The 17,081-nt window shown below is 36.3% G+C and overlaps 1 protein-coding gene across 1 annotated transcript in view; it reads left to right on the top strand.

The window, feature by feature from the left end:
- Positions 1-17,081, top strand: part of necab3 (N-terminal EF-hand calcium binding protein 3) — a 74,942-nt gene that overhangs the window by 16,591 nt on the left and 41,270 nt on the right. Inside the window, exons 4-6 of the mRNA XM_030133949.1 lie at positions 876-901; positions 9,462-9,559; positions 10,756-10,892. Of these exons, the coding sequence (XP_029989809.1) occupies positions 876-901; positions 9,462-9,559; positions 10,756-10,892 (261 nt within the window). The remainder of the gene's footprint in view (positions 1-875; positions 902-9,461; positions 9,560-10,755; positions 10,893-17,081) is intronic.

Below are 17,081 nucleotides of genomic sequence, written 5' to 3'. Positions count from 1 at the left end.
ATTGCTGTTATGCTGGCATTGTCACCAATATGACACACCAGCCATTAGACCCTTCTAACCAAGCTGCAAGCTTCAAAGCAGTTGGCACAAACTGAGCTCTGATGTCTAATTAAAGGCCTTTCTTACACCAAACAGTTATGCTATTAATGATATAAAATCAGCTCTGGGAACGGAAGCCTTTTAAAAACCTGCCTGAGCTTTAATGACTGTGCTTAAAGTTGCAGAGCAATTGCAAAACATTTCCTTTCAGCTGAAAACAGAGAGAAACAGTGATTATATGTGACCTCAAACACAGATATGTAGGAGCTAAAGTATCAGATCCAAATGAAAATAACACAGACTGTTTGGTCCACACATGCTGGGTGCGTTTCCTCATAATGAAGGCCATTAAGCAGCTTCACTTCTGCTCTGTATCTGACAGTAAAAAGGACTTTGCAAAATGCCATTAAAGCAACAGGGGGATTTGCCGTATATTAATGGAGCTGCTTTTATCAAACTGTGATTGTGCCAGCAATTCACTAGTAAGTTCTTTTGAGACTTGTAAACAAAGACGTACTTGAATACTTTTGATAAAAGAGAAAAAGGCCCCACAACCCTGTATGAATATGCATTTAAAACACTGCTTTATCTGAAAGTGAAGAAAACGTTTCATTTCTGAGCTGAACAGATGTATCAGCTCTATCCGCTCATGATAAAAATAAGTCTTGTTTTATCACACACTGGTTTATCTCTGTGGTTTCAACACTACACTTCTTTTATGTGTGTGTGTCTTCAGGCTAACACTGTAATGTTGACAGTCTGGAGTCACACAAGACTCACAAGACTAACTTTCTCAATGGTTTTTCACTTATCTGCTTTTATGCTTCGCCCTGCAGTAATCTGGACACCGACAAGCTATCAGGTTGGTGAGAGGCCGCTTTGTCTTATTGAATGTGTCACAATATGATCATTTTATTCAAAGTGTCATCTTTAAAGTTCAACATCGCCAATGTCGATTTGTCTTTACTGTGCATCCACATTATACTTTTTTTTAAATTTAAACTTTTATTGGTTTTTCAACAAACAAAAAAAAAGAGGCCAATGCTTTGACTTACATATTGATTTAGATGCCTGTACAAAGTGCGTAGAGAAAAAATAAATAAATAAATAAAACTAGAAGCATTTGGAGAGCGCAGACCTCTGCCAAGGCAGATCAGTGCCCCCCCCGATGTTTGTGTGTGTCTGTCTGTTTGTCGTTTGTCTGTTTTTCTGTCTGTCTGTCCGTGTGCAAGATAACTCAAAAAGTTATGGATGGATTTGGATGAAAATTTCAGGAAATGTTGATACTGGCACAAGAACCAAATGATTAAATTTTGGTGGTAATCGGGGGGCGGGGGTATGTGGGGGGGGGGGTGCACTCTCTTTTCTAGAAAAGCACTTGTGGAGCGCAAACCTCCGCCAAGGCAGATCAGTGGCCCCCCACCCCCCCACCCCTGATCACCGCCAAAATTTAATCATTTAGTCCTTGTGCCAGTATCAACAACTCCATTCCATTTATGTTGTCCATCACTGTCTATATGCATCACTGTCTTTAGGCACCATATTTCTATATCTAACACCGCACCTGTCCAAATCTGTATATATTCAGATCCGTATTTATATATATATTTTTTTATATTTATAACCATTTGCACAACATTCATATCAAACCGTATTTGCACTCTCCTTTTAAACACTTTTTTGTTCAAATGTATATGACTGTTTGTTTTACGTGTATGTGTATGTTTATGTGTATGTTTTTGCTGCTGACAACACTGTGAATTTCCCCATTGTGGGATCAATAAAGGATTATCTTATCTTATCTTATCTTATCTTATCTTATCTTATTTCCTGAAATTTTCATCCAAATCTGTCCGTAACTTTTTGAGTTATCTTGCACACGGACAGACAAACAGACAAACCAACGGCAACAAAAACATAACCTACTAATAAGGGAAGAAAACAAAAAATAAATAAAGAGAAAAAGTAAATTACAATGAGAGAGGGATTCACGTAGCTCTGTGAGGTGAGGGTGCAAATGATAAAATCAACAAAATCTAGGCCACTGGAACTGTCTATCTAAAACTGGCCAAAGGAAACATAGACCATTCATGTTGTTCCAGTTTGTCTCAAGTCATCTTCAAGGCATCCATATTTTACTTTACTAGTGACATGGAAAATGGCTGTACAATCATCTGCCTGCAATCAGTTTGAGCTAAATAAAAAAATCGAGATCAGATCTATTGACCTATTTTTTTTTTGTATCGTTCTGTTCAACAAACCAAAAAAAAGAGGCCAATGCTTTGACTTACATATCGATTTAGATACCTGTACAAAGTGCGTAGATAGAAAAGAAATAAATAAATTAAGGGAAGAAAAAAAAATAAAGAGAAAAAATAAATTACAAGAGAGGGATTCATGTAGGTCCGTGAGGTGAGGGTGCAAATGATAAAATCAACAAAATCTAGGCCACTGGAACTGTCTGGCTAACATTGGCCAAAGGAAACATAGACCATTCATGTTGTTCCAGTTTGTCTCAAGTCATCTTCAAGGCTTCTACATTTTACTTTACTAGTGACATGGAAAATGGCTGTACAATCATCTGCCTGCAATCAGTTTGAGCTAAATAAAAAAATCTAGATCAGATCTATTGACCTATTTTTTTTGTATCGTTCTGTTGTGTGTGTGTGTGTGTGTGTGTGTTAGATGGCCTGAATAAAGTGAAGAAATAGGGCAGAGACCTGTAAATACCGGTCGTACCCAGAATAAAACTTCTTTCATAATTTATTGAAAGGGAATGGCATCTCTTCCATTTGACGTCAAAAAGAGATGACTGTTTTCCACAACAGAATGCACCCTTTATCTCAGATGTAGTTCACTGAACACTCACCAGTCACTTACTGTTACTTGCTGTGTTGTTTTTCCAAGTGTTAATGAATAGTGTCCTTGGTGTGAATCCAAGTAAGACGAGCGGAAAGGCTGCCGCTGATCCATTAACCTCAGATCAAGCTTTTGCCTTCAGGTTATATTCAGTGCACTGTTTGGTTGTTTCTTAATTAAGAAAAAAGAGGTAATTAACGCTGAAGTGTTTCTCTGTTACAGTGATCTGTGATTACAAAGGGTTCCCACTGAGGTTCTTAGGCAGATGTTTTTTTTTTTTGTAAAGTTCAGAAATGAGTCTTCTATGAGTCCTCTGTGATCAGTCTGTGGAGAGATAAATAAATAAAAGGTGATTAACAAATAAGTCTTCATCTGCTTTGTTGATCAGGGGTTATAGTTGGTTCCCTGATGTAAAAATGGATGGATGTAAAAAAAAAAAAAACAGTTAATTTGTTCATTAAATAAACTTGTGATTTTCAGTCACAGCTAATCCTTTCGATACATGGTAGTGTGTAGAACCTTCTGTTGGGGCTGAGAGATAAAATAATAAATATGAAAGCACATTTGTACGTCTCAATCATTAACACTATCATTATATGTATTTTTCTTTTGTTCTCATGATTAATTATGTTTGCGTTATTGACTGAAACACTGCAGTATTGTGTTATTTTTCTTAATTTTACTCCTCATACTCATTTGTAGTTCTTCATCTAATGCATATGAATATAGTGTGTGTCAAAAGTGTGGAAACACTTATGCCTGTTATTTTTGAGACACATGCATGTTCTTGTTGTTTTTATACATTAAAGTAGGTAATTTTACAATTTAAATCTGTGAAGATGAATTTTGACCAAACGAATATATAAAGGTACAGATACTGGAACATACTGCCACCTTATACAATAACAATTTAAGGTTAGGTTTTATATTAGGTTAGATTAGATTAGATGTTATTGATCTCATAACAGGGAAATTCAATGATCAAGGTAACAACAGAATAAAGGGCAAGAAAAAGGCTGCAAAAACAATACAAAATAATAATAATAATAATAATAATAGTGGTGGGCAGCGATTAAAATTTTTAATCGCGATTAATTGCATGGCTTTCTGCGATTAATCGCATAGTTGTTGGGGGGGGGGCGCATCAACAGCATGTATTGCCTTTTAGTGATATTCCAGACTGGAAGTACTCTGGTGATAAAAATAATTGCACGTCAGTGCTTCCAAACAACTGTGTCCTTCTCAACCCCACCATGTGAAGACATTTAAAATGAAAATGTCCATGTAAAAAACCACTACTTTTACACGTTTATGTCCCCACCAGTGTATTTACAGTTGTGAGTGACTGACAGGAGTCTTAAGCCCACTAATCAGTACTAATACTAATAAGCCCATTAATATGTGATGTTCAGTTGTTCAAAGCAAGCAAAAGGGGCCCTGAAGTGGTCAGAATAAGTTGCACTAACGTATGTTTTGTCCTTTCCGTGTTACCGTAGTTAGTTCGGACATAAAACTAACAGACATGTTTCTTTCACTGTTTGTATGGCCCCAAAAACGTTTGCCTGTGAGTATTTTATGTTCAGTTGTTGTAAGAATGAATAGTATCAAATATCTCTGATGTGAGCCTTTGTTGCTGAATAAAAAGACATTGTAAATCTTTAATTAACCTGTAAATGCTAATCGTTAGCGTGTCTATGGATTTTCCCATTCAAGTTAGCATCGAGATAAAATGACTGCTAATACAACATTCACATCGTAAATGAGTAAAGGTTAGTTCAAAGGCTGACATATTATACTTAAACACAACCAATGAATTTACATAAACTTAGCATGAGCCTGCAGAAAGAATTAGCAACCCATCTCCGACTGCTTGCATAAACAAATTAGCTTAAACATCAGCATTACTTGTAAAGTTCGTCGGTTTTCTCCTCTCAGCTGCACATACACACAGCACCGGTGTGTGGACCGGCAAAATAAAAGCATGAGTTTCAAAATAAGAGTCCGTATGTATAAATCAACTAAGATTTGCTTGAAAGGCAGAACAATAATAAAACGGCGTTAACGTGAGATAAAAAAAAAAATTGTCGGCGTTATTTAATGAATGCGTTAACGCGGTAATAACGCGTTAACTTGCCCACCCCTAAATAATAATAATAATAATAATAATAATAATAATAATAACTATGCAGACTATACATATTTACAATATTTATATACATATTCATTTTAAATTCATGCACTTATGTCATGGTCCACTTAGCAATTTTTTTTTTTTCTGGAGAACATACTGCATACTGTATACCTGCAGGTTCAATACCCTATAGACCTTGACTTCATGCTTAAAAAAAAAAAAAAAGAAAAGAAAAGAAAAAACTGTATTGACACAGGTCAGTAGTAAGAGAGTTAGGGGTTACTCACACATGTGCAAACAGCATGTATGTATCGAATCTTAACATTTTAGTCTCAATCATGTCGTAAGTTTCTGCACAGGAAATTTGCCTGAGTAAAATTTACTGATGAAAATTTTGATGAAAATTTTACTCTACTCAGATAATATTTGGTCCCTCTCTAAAAAGAATAAAAATTACTCTTTGGGTAGAGCTCTCCAAACTCAATCAATTTAGGGCCAAATTTTCTCATTATACAGCAAAATGTATTCTTTTCAAGGAAAATACTTTTGACTCTGGAAAAAATGCTTAGTAATTTTTCCTGTGTGTAGTGAAAATCAAGCAAACCAGTTTGAGTCCCTGATAAAAGCTGCTATTTTTCAGGTTTTGTTCAGTCATTGTTCAGGTCAAGTAAGTGATGAGTCAAGTCGTATGAATGTCTGACGGTCAGGGCTGCATGAAAAGGTGAGAAATCAATTACAAGCCTCCCAAATAAAGAAGAATGGTGAGTGGTGTTCTAAGAGACGACTACATTCTTCATTTCATTGTGTGTCTCTTATTTTGGCTGGAGGCTGCTTTATGGTGATTTTCATACATTTTTAATTTCTGAAATGAAATATGATTTCTCAATATGTCTCTGAACAGGATGACTTGTCATGTAATCAGTCACATGTCAAAGTCTATGTCAAGTCAGTGTTTGATAGTATAAGCCAAGTAAGACTCAAGTCAGAAAAATTGCACTTAAGTCTGACTTAGGTTATGTGACTCACATCCCCTACCTCTTGTATAGATCTAGAATAACGCTATACAAGAAACGGGGGGTTTAGTGAGGTATGCAATGCTAATTAATCCTTACCTCAACACCAACTTCAGGTGCAAAAATACAACAACCTGAAATATTCAACGTCCTTTCTCTGTAAGAGGTTATTTAGTGAGAAAACAGATGGGTGGAGCGTTCTATATGATAGAGTGGCTGCTTTGAGATGAACTGGATTGCAAGGTCAGAAAAATTCTTCAACTAGACAAGAACACCTTTTACAAGTTTTACAAGAGGCAAGTATTTCTGCTGAATGCTTGGAGAAACTAATTGGATGTCAGTGTATGACACTGTTAGAGCCGCTAAAGGAGGGTTTTATGATCACTGTTTATTCAGTTTATATCACAATCTGTTCATTTGTACATTTATTTGGTCAAAAGCTGTCATCATATTGTTAAATGATCCAATTTGTTGTATAAATGCAGTAGAAACATGCATGAGAGTCTCAGAATAATAAAACTAGGTGTCACCTTTTGACAGGCATTGTACATATATCTGTATGAGTGTTATTTCTGACATGTTCCATTGTTTGAACGTTGTCATATTTGGGCCCCAAAGAATAGTTTAGACCAGTGGTTCTCAACTGGTCTGGCTTCAGAACCCACTATCACCCCTCAATGACAAGCTGTGACCCAAATTGAACGAAGTTACATTTCTTAACCCATAAAGAAACAAAACAACCACTGGCGACCAAAACTATCTACCAGTATAAAATGTTTAAGAACTTCTGATCCATTAATCCTATCAATCCATATTAATAATTGGTGTAAAATGCAGTTTGTCATTTTTTCATGGTCATCACACATGACCCATTTGGACGTTCAGACACTGCATAGTTACCGTGGAAACACTGTCATCTTCTACAACATTAATTCACCAGTAAAACCCATGGAGTTGGATCAATGACAGTGGATGGACACACTGGGTTTTTGTTCAGTTAAAGATATATTTTGCTGACAAAGTCACTTTTTCTTCAGTTTTCTCTGTTTTTGATAAAATAACCATCAACTTTATTCTGAGATTTTATGAACACTTAAATGATCTGTGAACTAAATATAGGAAAATACATGATGTTCACTGAAAAAACGCAAAATATAGAGGATTACGAGGGCCGTTCAATAAGTTCATGGCCTCACCCAGAACAGAACAACACAGACTGATAATTTATGTTTTATTTTTCAACATAATCTCCATTTACAGCAATGCACTTGGTCCATCGATGTTCAAGCCTCACTATCCCATCACGAAAGAATGTAACATCCTGTATTATAACAACCAGTATTTCTGGGTGAGGCCATGAACTTATTGAACAGCCCTCGTATGTCATAATATATGTCGATAAATCACTTAAGATAAGCTAAATAAAAAATATATATATATATATTTTGTTTGGAATGGGTTAATGCCTGAATAAGTGACTGAATGCACTTTTTTAGTTCTGGTTAAAATGTACCTAATTAAGTGTTAAAGGGAATATTTCCATATTTAGCATCACCACCTGCTGGTCAGTTTGGTTTATCATTTAATTTATCTTCTGTGTTTTCATACTGTCACATTCTGTATTATCTCAGATTCAAAACATACCATCTTTTAATTCAATTCATTTAACCCATAAAGACCCAGTGATACTTTTCGAGCAGTTCCCAAATGATTTTTTTTCCTCTTTATTTAACCTTTATTAAGCAACATATCACCATTTATTATAATATTAACCTCTGTATTTTGCATTTCTTCAATACAAATCAGGTATTTTCCTATATTTAATTCACTGATCATGTAGATGTTCATAAAAACTCAGATTAAAGTTTATTGTCATAATGCTAGAAACAGAGAAAAATGAAGAAAATGTGACTTTTTCAACAAAATGTATCATTAACTGAACATAAACCCAGTGTGTCTATCCACTGTCATTGATCAAACTCCATGGGTTTGACTGGTGAATCAATGTTGTAGAAGACGACAGTGTTTCCATTGGAAACTATGGAACGTCTATGGAAATCTGAGTTTTTATGAACATCTACATGATCAGTGAATTAAATATAGGAAAATACCTGATTTGTATTGAAGGTTAAATAGAGAGAAAAAAATAATTTGGAACTGCTGGAAAAGTAACACTGGGTCTTTATGGGTTAAATGAATTTAATTAAAAGATGGTATGTTTTGAATCTGAGATAATACAGAATATGACAGTATGAAAACACAGAAGATAAATTAAATGATTAACTAAACTGACCAGCAGGTGGTGATGCTAAATATGGAAATATTCCCTTTAACACTAAATTAGGTACATTTTAACCAGAGCTAAAAAGTGCATTCCGTCACTAATTCAAGCATTAACCCATAAAGACCCAGTGCTACTGCTGTGGCAATTCCAAACAAAATACATATTTTTTCTATATTTAGCTTTTCTCAAGTGATTTGTCAACATTTATTGTGACATAATCCTCTGTATTTTGCATTTTTTTCAGTGAACATTGGGTATTTTCCTATATTTAATTCACAGATCATGTAAATGTTCATAAAAAGTCAGATTAAAGTTGATGGTTATTTTATCAAAAACAGAGAAAACTGAAGAAAAAATGACTTCCAGCAAAATATATCATTAACTGAACATAAACCCAGTGTCTCCATCCACTGTCATCAATCCAACTCCATGGGTTTTACTGGTGAATCAATGTTGTAGAAGATGACAGTGTTTCCACGTTCACTACGCAGCCTCTGAACGTCCAAATGGGTCATATCTGATGACCATGAAAAGATGACAAAATGTATTTTACACCAATTATTTACTTGTATTGACAGGATTAGTGGATCAACAGGTATTAAATGGTTTAGATCAGTAGATGGTTTTGGTCGTCGGTGGCCTTTTGGGTGTTCATGGGTTAAACGCAGTGAGGTTTTGTCCTCAATGTGGGTAAAACCATATCTGATGTAGTCGGTGTCATACCTGAGTTTCACCATAAAACTTTTTGGTTCTTCTTTTATGCTTTGAAATGTATGCTGTTAATTAGCATTACAGCACATTACCACCACCCACTCTTGGGCAGTGGGAATGGGCAGCACTCAGCTTCATAAAAAATAAAGCACAGATTGGTTTCTTAACATTATTTTTTGCCTAGGCAAAGGCCCGCGACCAATTGAAAATGGGTTTGCGACCTACTTTTGGGTCGTGACCCACCAGTTGAGAGTCACTGGTTTAGACCATAGTTAATACTCTGGTTGCTTCAACTAAAAAGCAAATGATTTGATATTTATCGAGATGTGAAAATTTTTGGGGGAAATTTTGTATTCCTGTTTTTCTTTTATCTTTAATATTCGATTGTTCTGAGGTTGGCTTTTGTTTCCTTTTGTCTTATTAGATTATTTCTCTCAGCACCTTGGGGAATATCTCAACGTCCTCTCATCTCTGGAGAGCCTAAACATTGCTATTTTGAAGGCCATGGATAAAACAAAAGAGGTACATTTTCACACATTTTCACTCCTGAAAGCTTAAAGAAGATCTCTTTGTTTCTTTATCTATCCCTTCTAAAGTATAAGTGCCTGCAAATTTGTAGGTGTTCGCTTCTGTGCCATCAATGTTCCCAGTTTGGTGCTGATTCATTCTTTTAAGAGGAAACACTGGCTTGCACATTTGGAGCCAATGCTGAGCTGAGTCTCCAAAAAGTGATGAGTAAAACAAAAACACTCCAGCAGCACACATTTCCATTCATTACAACTTTATTAGACTTGATTCTAATTTATATGATTAGTCTTTGGTTAGTAAAACAAAGAAGAACTGTCTGGTTTTGAGTTTTATCTGGAGCGTGAGATGCTAATTTACTGTTTTCTTTTCGTTTTAATGAAGTTTAATTTTAGAGGCACATTCCAGCTCTGAGGTCTAACCGCCTCTGTGAACCATGTAACTACTGTTCAATTAGAGTCAGAATAAAACTTCACAGATTGCTTATCCTGAAATTCAGCTTCCCTGTCAAAACATCTAATTGCAGTCGAATAAAGCCTCAAGACTGTCAGAGGAAACGGCATCAAACCAGGGCTGGAGATGCAATAGAACAGAGATGCTTGTTAGGGGAGTATAGGAGATATGTGCTGAATAATTATGCGTCACATCTTAATTAGATCACCTTGCTCCTCTGCACTGGTTCTTCTTTAAAGCTGTCTGAGTCGGGGAAGCCCATAGAGATTTGTGCTGTCACTATTTAGCAGCTACAGTCTGTCACGGAGCGCTCTGGACTGTTAATCCCATGATGCATTTTTAGAAGCCAGTTGTCATCGTAAGTTTGACAAACAGCTACTGCATTTCATTAGCACGTTATATGAAATGGACTCCTTCGAGGACTTGTAATCATATTTGCGTTTTGGGATTCTAGCAGCAATTATGTCTGCTATTAAATTTCTCCCACCTTGGATTTTCAAAGTACGGTCCTGAATAATGTATGATATTGAGAGGATTAATTTAGCCCAATTATCGCAGCTGTCACACGTTTCACAATTGCCTGGAGTAGCTGTGGAAACGCTGTTAATCATGTCTCTCGCTCTCTCTCTCTCTCTCTCTCTCTCCTTCTGTGTGGCCCGTCTTGAGATTTTCTCCTCTCGCTCCTTCAGTTTTTGACCGTTTGATCTCTCCATTTGTCGGTCTGTCTCCCTGTTTCTCAGGAGTATCAGGGTTCCAGTGTGTTGGGCCAGTTTGTCACCCGCTTCATGTTGAGGGAGACGTCCAGTCAGCTGCTGTCTCTACAGAGGTCACTGCAGTGTGCCATGGACGCCGTGGAAGAGCAGAGCAGCCCCGCCCCGTGAGTAACGCTGTGAGACATCACTGCAAAGCCATTCATTAACACCATTTTGGTGTCAGTAATATCCATTTGGAACTGTCCAGATACTGAGCCCCATCTGACTATCTCATTATCATTATTATTTTTTTTCCTGTTCAGCAATTTGGCCTGCAATATCATTTTTTTCTGCTTCATTTGTGTGTTCTGTTTATATTATTTATACAGGGTGGGGAAGCAAAATTTACAATATTTTGAGGCAGGGATTGAAAGACAGTGTATGACCAATTAGTTTATTGAAAGTCATGAGAATTTATTTGCCACAAGAAAATTTACATAATAGAAAATGTTTTTATTCTATGTGTCCTTCTTTCTCAGTAACTGCCTTCACACGCTTCCTGAAACTTGCGCAAGTGTTCCTCAAATATTCGGGTGACAACTTCTCCCATTCTTCTTTAATAGTATCTTCCAGACTTTCTCGTAATAGTTTTGCTCATAGTCATTCTCTTCTTTCCATTATAAACAGTCTTTATGGACACTCCAACTATTTTTGAAATCTCCTTTGGTGTGACGAGTGCATTCAGCAAATCACACACTCTTTGACGTTTGCTTTCCTGATTACTCATATGGGCAAAAGTTTCTGAAAAGGTATGGATAATAGTGTTAGGTATGATTATGACATCAATATATGTTTGGTTTCAAAACAACTGATGTAGTGCCTGCTGAGAAAAAACAACTAAATGTTCATTGTAAATTTGCTTCCCCACCCTGTAGTGCTGGGCAGCGATTAAAATTTTTAATTACAATTAATCACATGGATTTCTGCGATTAATCATGATTAATCGTATAGTTATAAGGGGGGGGGGGGTTGCTGACATCAACAGTGTGTGTTGCCTTTAAGTGATATTGCCTTATCAACCCCACCATCTGAAGACATTTAACATGAAAATGTCCATGTAAAAGACCCGTACTTTTCTCCATGTTTATGTCCACAACAGTTTATTTACAGTTGTGAGTGATTGACAGGAGTCGTACGCCCACTAATAAGTACTAATACTAATAAGCCCAATGATATGTGATGTTCAGTTGTTCAAAGCAAGCAAAGGGGGCCCTCTAGTGGTCAGAATAAGTTGCACTAACATATGTTTTGTCCTTGCGGTGTTACCGTAGTCAGTTCAGACATAAGAAGGAACTAACAGACGCGCTTCTTTCACTCTGTTTGTATGGCCCGACAAACGTTTGCCTGTGAGTATTTTATGTTCAGTTGTTGTAAGAATGACTAGTATAAAATATCTCTGATGTGAACCTTTGTTGCTGGATAAAAAGACGTAAATCTTAAATTAATCTGTAAATGCTAATTGTTAGCGTGTCTATGGATTTTCCCATTCAAGTTAGCATCGAGCTAGCGATCTTTTTCCCATTCATTTAAATGTACAATGCCATGTAAATGTACTAAGGCAATGAACAGAACTGAGACATATTCTGTATGTATGTTGCAGTTTTACAGTGAGTCTCAAGTAAAAGATTTGGAGAGAAGTTTTCGGCATCCGGTATTTTTGGGAAACCTGTTGGCTATCTGCCGAGCTAATCGCTACATGCACACAAGCAGGGGCAGAAAAATATGAGTTATAATAAAACAGCATTAACATGAGATTAAAAAAATTGTCGGCGTTATTTAATGAATGCGTTAACGCGGTAATAACACATTAACTTGCCCAGCCCTAATTATTTATTAATTTGGTCTCTTCACACTTACTTCCCTTTTTTTGCGTTTTTGCTAGTGTTTTTTTTTTTTTTCCCCAAGAGTGTTTTTGTATGCAACAGAGCTATTGTGACCAAATAATTGATCCTTGTGGATCAATAAAGTTTGTCTAAGTTTAAATCTAACTGTACTGGGTGCTAGGGCTGTAGTGATACACTAATCCGGGGGTGTCAAACTCATGTTAGTTCAGGGGCCACATTCAGCCTAATATGATCTAAAGTGAGCCGGACCAGTAAAATAATATGTATAACAGGTTAAGAACTTATAAATCATGTCAACACCAAAGTTTTCTCTATGTTTTTGAGTGAAAAAAGTAAAATTCTGTAATGAAAATGTTTACATCTACGAACTGTACTTGAATATAACATGAACAAATATGAACAACCTGAAAATTCTTAAGAAAAATAAGTGCAATTTTAACAATATTACACCTTATTTTATCATTTATACATGTGCATCACAACTTACAGATCACAGTGGATTTACAAATACACAAAATACTTAGTAACAGGCAGAATACTGGTAAAATTCTACATATGTCTCTTAAGACATTTCATATTGTTCATATTTGTTCAGGTTATTCACATTTTTTGTAAAAGGCTAGTCTCTAAATATAAACATTTTTGTGTAATTTTACTTTTTTTTTTTCACACTAAAACAAACACAAAAATTTGCATTTTTCATTATTTATAGGTTGTTACGATTGTATTTTACTGGTCTGACCCACTTCAGATTGAATTGACCTAAAATGATTTTCACATCTTTGATCGTTAACATCTTCATTATAATTTTTGCATTTCACAAATTCATCCGAGGGGCCGGATTGAACCCTTTGGCAGGCCGGTTTTGGCCCCTGGGCCGCATGTTTGACGCCTGTGCACTAATCTCACAATATGATACGATACCCGATATTCAGCTCACGATATGATATATTTCATGATATTCAGCCAACGATACGATTCTTCGATATGATTTGATACGATTCAATACACTTATACCATTTTCTGAAAGATTTTAAAGGGACAGAGTGATTTTGGCTGGTGATAAGGGCTTGGCTGGTTTCCTACTTATAATACTATGGGGTACACAGACCGTGCTGTCTGCGGAAGTGAAAGTGAAACTTAATGCTCATTTATGCACTAATGCAACGGGGATGATTTTTTTTGTATGAAATGTATGGTGTGGTGGCAACAATTTTGATGTGGCGCTGCGTTGTTTCCTTCTTCTTTTTAAACCCGAAGTGCTCCCACACATCAGCTTTTAAGTATGAGGGTGCTGGATTTATATTTGCCATCATTCTCCTGAATTTCTTAGCTCTGACTACGTAAACAGGAAGAGAAAGACGTCGGCGTCTGTGTAAAGAGAGTATCTAGATGAGTAACTTGCTAGAAATGCTCTACAGCGACACTAGTGGCTGGCTGACCTAATCGCTGTTCCTGCAAAGCGAAATGGGCTGCAAGCAGAGTGCCAGACAGAACACGGGGTATTTGAATGGAGCTTAATATATCGATACTCGCAGCTGAAAAATTGATACTTTCTGGGGAAACAAAATATGGATATATATCGCAGAATCAATAAAATCGCTCAGCCTTACTGGGTGCCATGAGTTATTTGACAGTTTTGATCTAAGAGGGTTTTAGACTTGGATCAATCCACCCTATAGGTTGGATTTGATTATTTTATTACTGTACGAATATTACCTGATGGGAGAGCAGGACATGGTTATTCACAAACAAACAAACACTGATACAGACCCTGAAACACAAACAAACAACAGGCAAAAAAACAACAGTAACAACAACAATAGAAGAACATCAGTGAATTTGAAGAACAGTATAGTTTGACACCAAAATAGCCAATAGCAAACAACAAATGGAAAAAAAACAGATGCAAAAAAAGCAACAGCATAACATTCATTCATTCATGCATACTAGTCACTACAGTGGACAGCTATTCTCCAACTGTTCTCTTGTATATTCATGGGTTTTGTTGTTTTAGTTGCATATCAGCCAACACAGTGGACACTTATGCACCATCTCATACACTGGAATTCATACCATTACTGTAACTTTGCTGTTATAAACCTGATCTGCAGTAACATGTTTGAGTGTAAATCAATTGTTAGTTGTTATTAGACTGTAATTAACAGATTTTTTTAAACAAAAAGGGTTTTTTGTGTATTATCTCCATGAAGTGAGTAATAACTAGTATTAGAGTATGTTAGAATGTGAAAAAACATCAGATTAGCTGCATTAAAAATGTAAAAAAAAAAAAAAAAAGAACAATAATGATAATAATTTTTAAAAAAAGTTTTCATACAGTATATCACTTTCTGATATTGTGTTTTAAATATTAGTTTCTTTGCTTAAAAAATTACATGCAAGGTGTCCAGCTGAGTGGACATTTTTGTAACTCCATAAAAAATAGGTTCATTAAAAAAATGTCAGTCACATTGTTTTTTTTCTTGCCTAAAGAGGAATGAAAACAGGAAAACAATCTTGACTAAGGTTCTCATAATTCATGCATCAAAGGGTTAAAGCAAAATTATTCAAAGGCAGTGTAACCCGAAGGTAACAATGGTCAAATGTAGTTGCATGTCTGGATTCGTGTGTGTGTGTGTGTGTTTTTATTATATGCATTTGTAACCCAGGTCACATAAGTGCAATTTGTGCCATACGTTCCTTTTGTTGCCTCCAGGATTAGATGGTGGTTGTGGTGGTGATGATAGCGGTCCATTGTTCAAGCTTCATCATTGCTTTCATGTTTAAAGTTGTCTTTTACTGTTCATCTCAGCAACCTGTCCTTCCATGTAACTGACCAGAGGTTGGAATGTGTCCTTGGTTGTAGCGCAGCCTCTTTTTTCTTTTACTTCTGCAGTGACTCACTATGCTTCTTCAGATCCACAGTGGTCTGGAGCTCACTGGTTAGCATGCCAGCTTCAGCAGATATCACGGACATAATGTCAAAGCTGTTATTTTTTTCCACACTCTGTTAATAATTTTAGTCTGTTTTTGAAAAGAACCCCTTAGGTAGTGTAGTTTGAGGGTGTAGACCGTTAATGATAGCTTCTCCAAATCAGGTCCAGGTGACCTTTGCTGCATGTCATCCACATTTCTGAAAAAAAAAATCTTTATTTGTCAGTATATGGTACATGTTGACATGCAACAGACACCAAAATTCAGCCTGCATTTAATCCATCACTAGCTGAATATTGAGGAACATAGTAGGCCACCATGTCAGATGCCTGTGGAGCAAATAAAAAATAAAAAAATAAAAGGGGGGGTAAGTGCCTTGCTCAAGGGCCCCTCCCCCAACAATTTCTCTGCCGCTCCAGGGAATCAAACTGGCAACCCTTCACTTACCCAACTGTCAAGGCCACAGCTGCCATGAAATAAAAATGTAAACAAGTGGTGCTAGGCACAACAAACCCCACCCCTCGCACATATTGTAGCTTATTTTGGCATCGATCCAGCTGATGTCATCATGTCTATGCATGTGCTGATGTTAACATATCAACTGCCTCTACATATGTGCCAAGTCTGAAGTAAATTGAAACAAAATTGATGTTTTACAGACATGAGATTTCGCCCATTATAAGTAAATGGGAAAAAAAGATTGAAAAATTCATAAACTATTTGAACTTTGACCTACGTTTCCCAAAATGTAATCACATCTATTCTGGGTCACTGGCAATCTATAAATCCAGTTTGGTATGAATTCAACCAATAGTTTTGCTGCTAGAGTGTTAACAAACAAACAAACAAAGAAACAAACCAAACCAAAAACAATACCCCTTGCCTCCCCTTCGGGGGCAGAGTAATAAATGTAAGCATACATAAGCTCATAAATGAATAGCAGGTCAGACAAAAACAACATGGTGTGAAGGCAGTGGAGAAAATTCCTCTCCAGTAGAGCCAAGTCCAGTGTATATAAGAATGAATATACACAGTGACACAGAACATTACCAGAGGCAAAGAACAACAGAACAATAGAATGCAAATTAGAATATTTTTTTCATTGAGTTCTGCGCCTTATGCTGTGCAAGACCATAACATACACTGAGAAACAAGCTGCAGCCTGTAAACTGAAAATAAAAACCTGTAGCCCTTGTGTTTGTAAGACTTACTTCCATTATGGGGACAAAGAAGGAGTTCTCCATGACGTTAATATTAGGGTTAAAACCTGTTTTATGTACGCATACAGTATGCAAAAGCTTATACACAACATTTATTTCCTTTATTTTTTAGACACATAAACATTGCATAACCTAGACCTAAACAGCTGAAGCATCCCTGAATCATAACACTGTCTCCACAGGCTTGTACTATAGGCACGAGGCATTATGGGTAATCACTTCATCTACCTTTCTTATCACTCTGGAACAGGGTCATTCTGGACTCATCAGACCACATGACCTTTTTCCATTGAAACACAGTCTAATCTTTATGCTC

This window comes from Sphaeramia orbicularis, chromosome 5 (genome assembly GCF_902148855.1).
Source record: "Sphaeramia orbicularis chromosome 5, fSphaOr1.1, whole genome shotgun sequence".
Taxonomy (NCBI): domain Eukaryota; kingdom Metazoa; phylum Chordata; class Actinopteri; order Kurtiformes; family Apogonidae; genus Sphaeramia; species Sphaeramia orbicularis.
The sequence above is the reverse complement of the archived record's forward strand: the minus strand, read 5'-3'. Positions and strand labels throughout refer to the sequence as shown.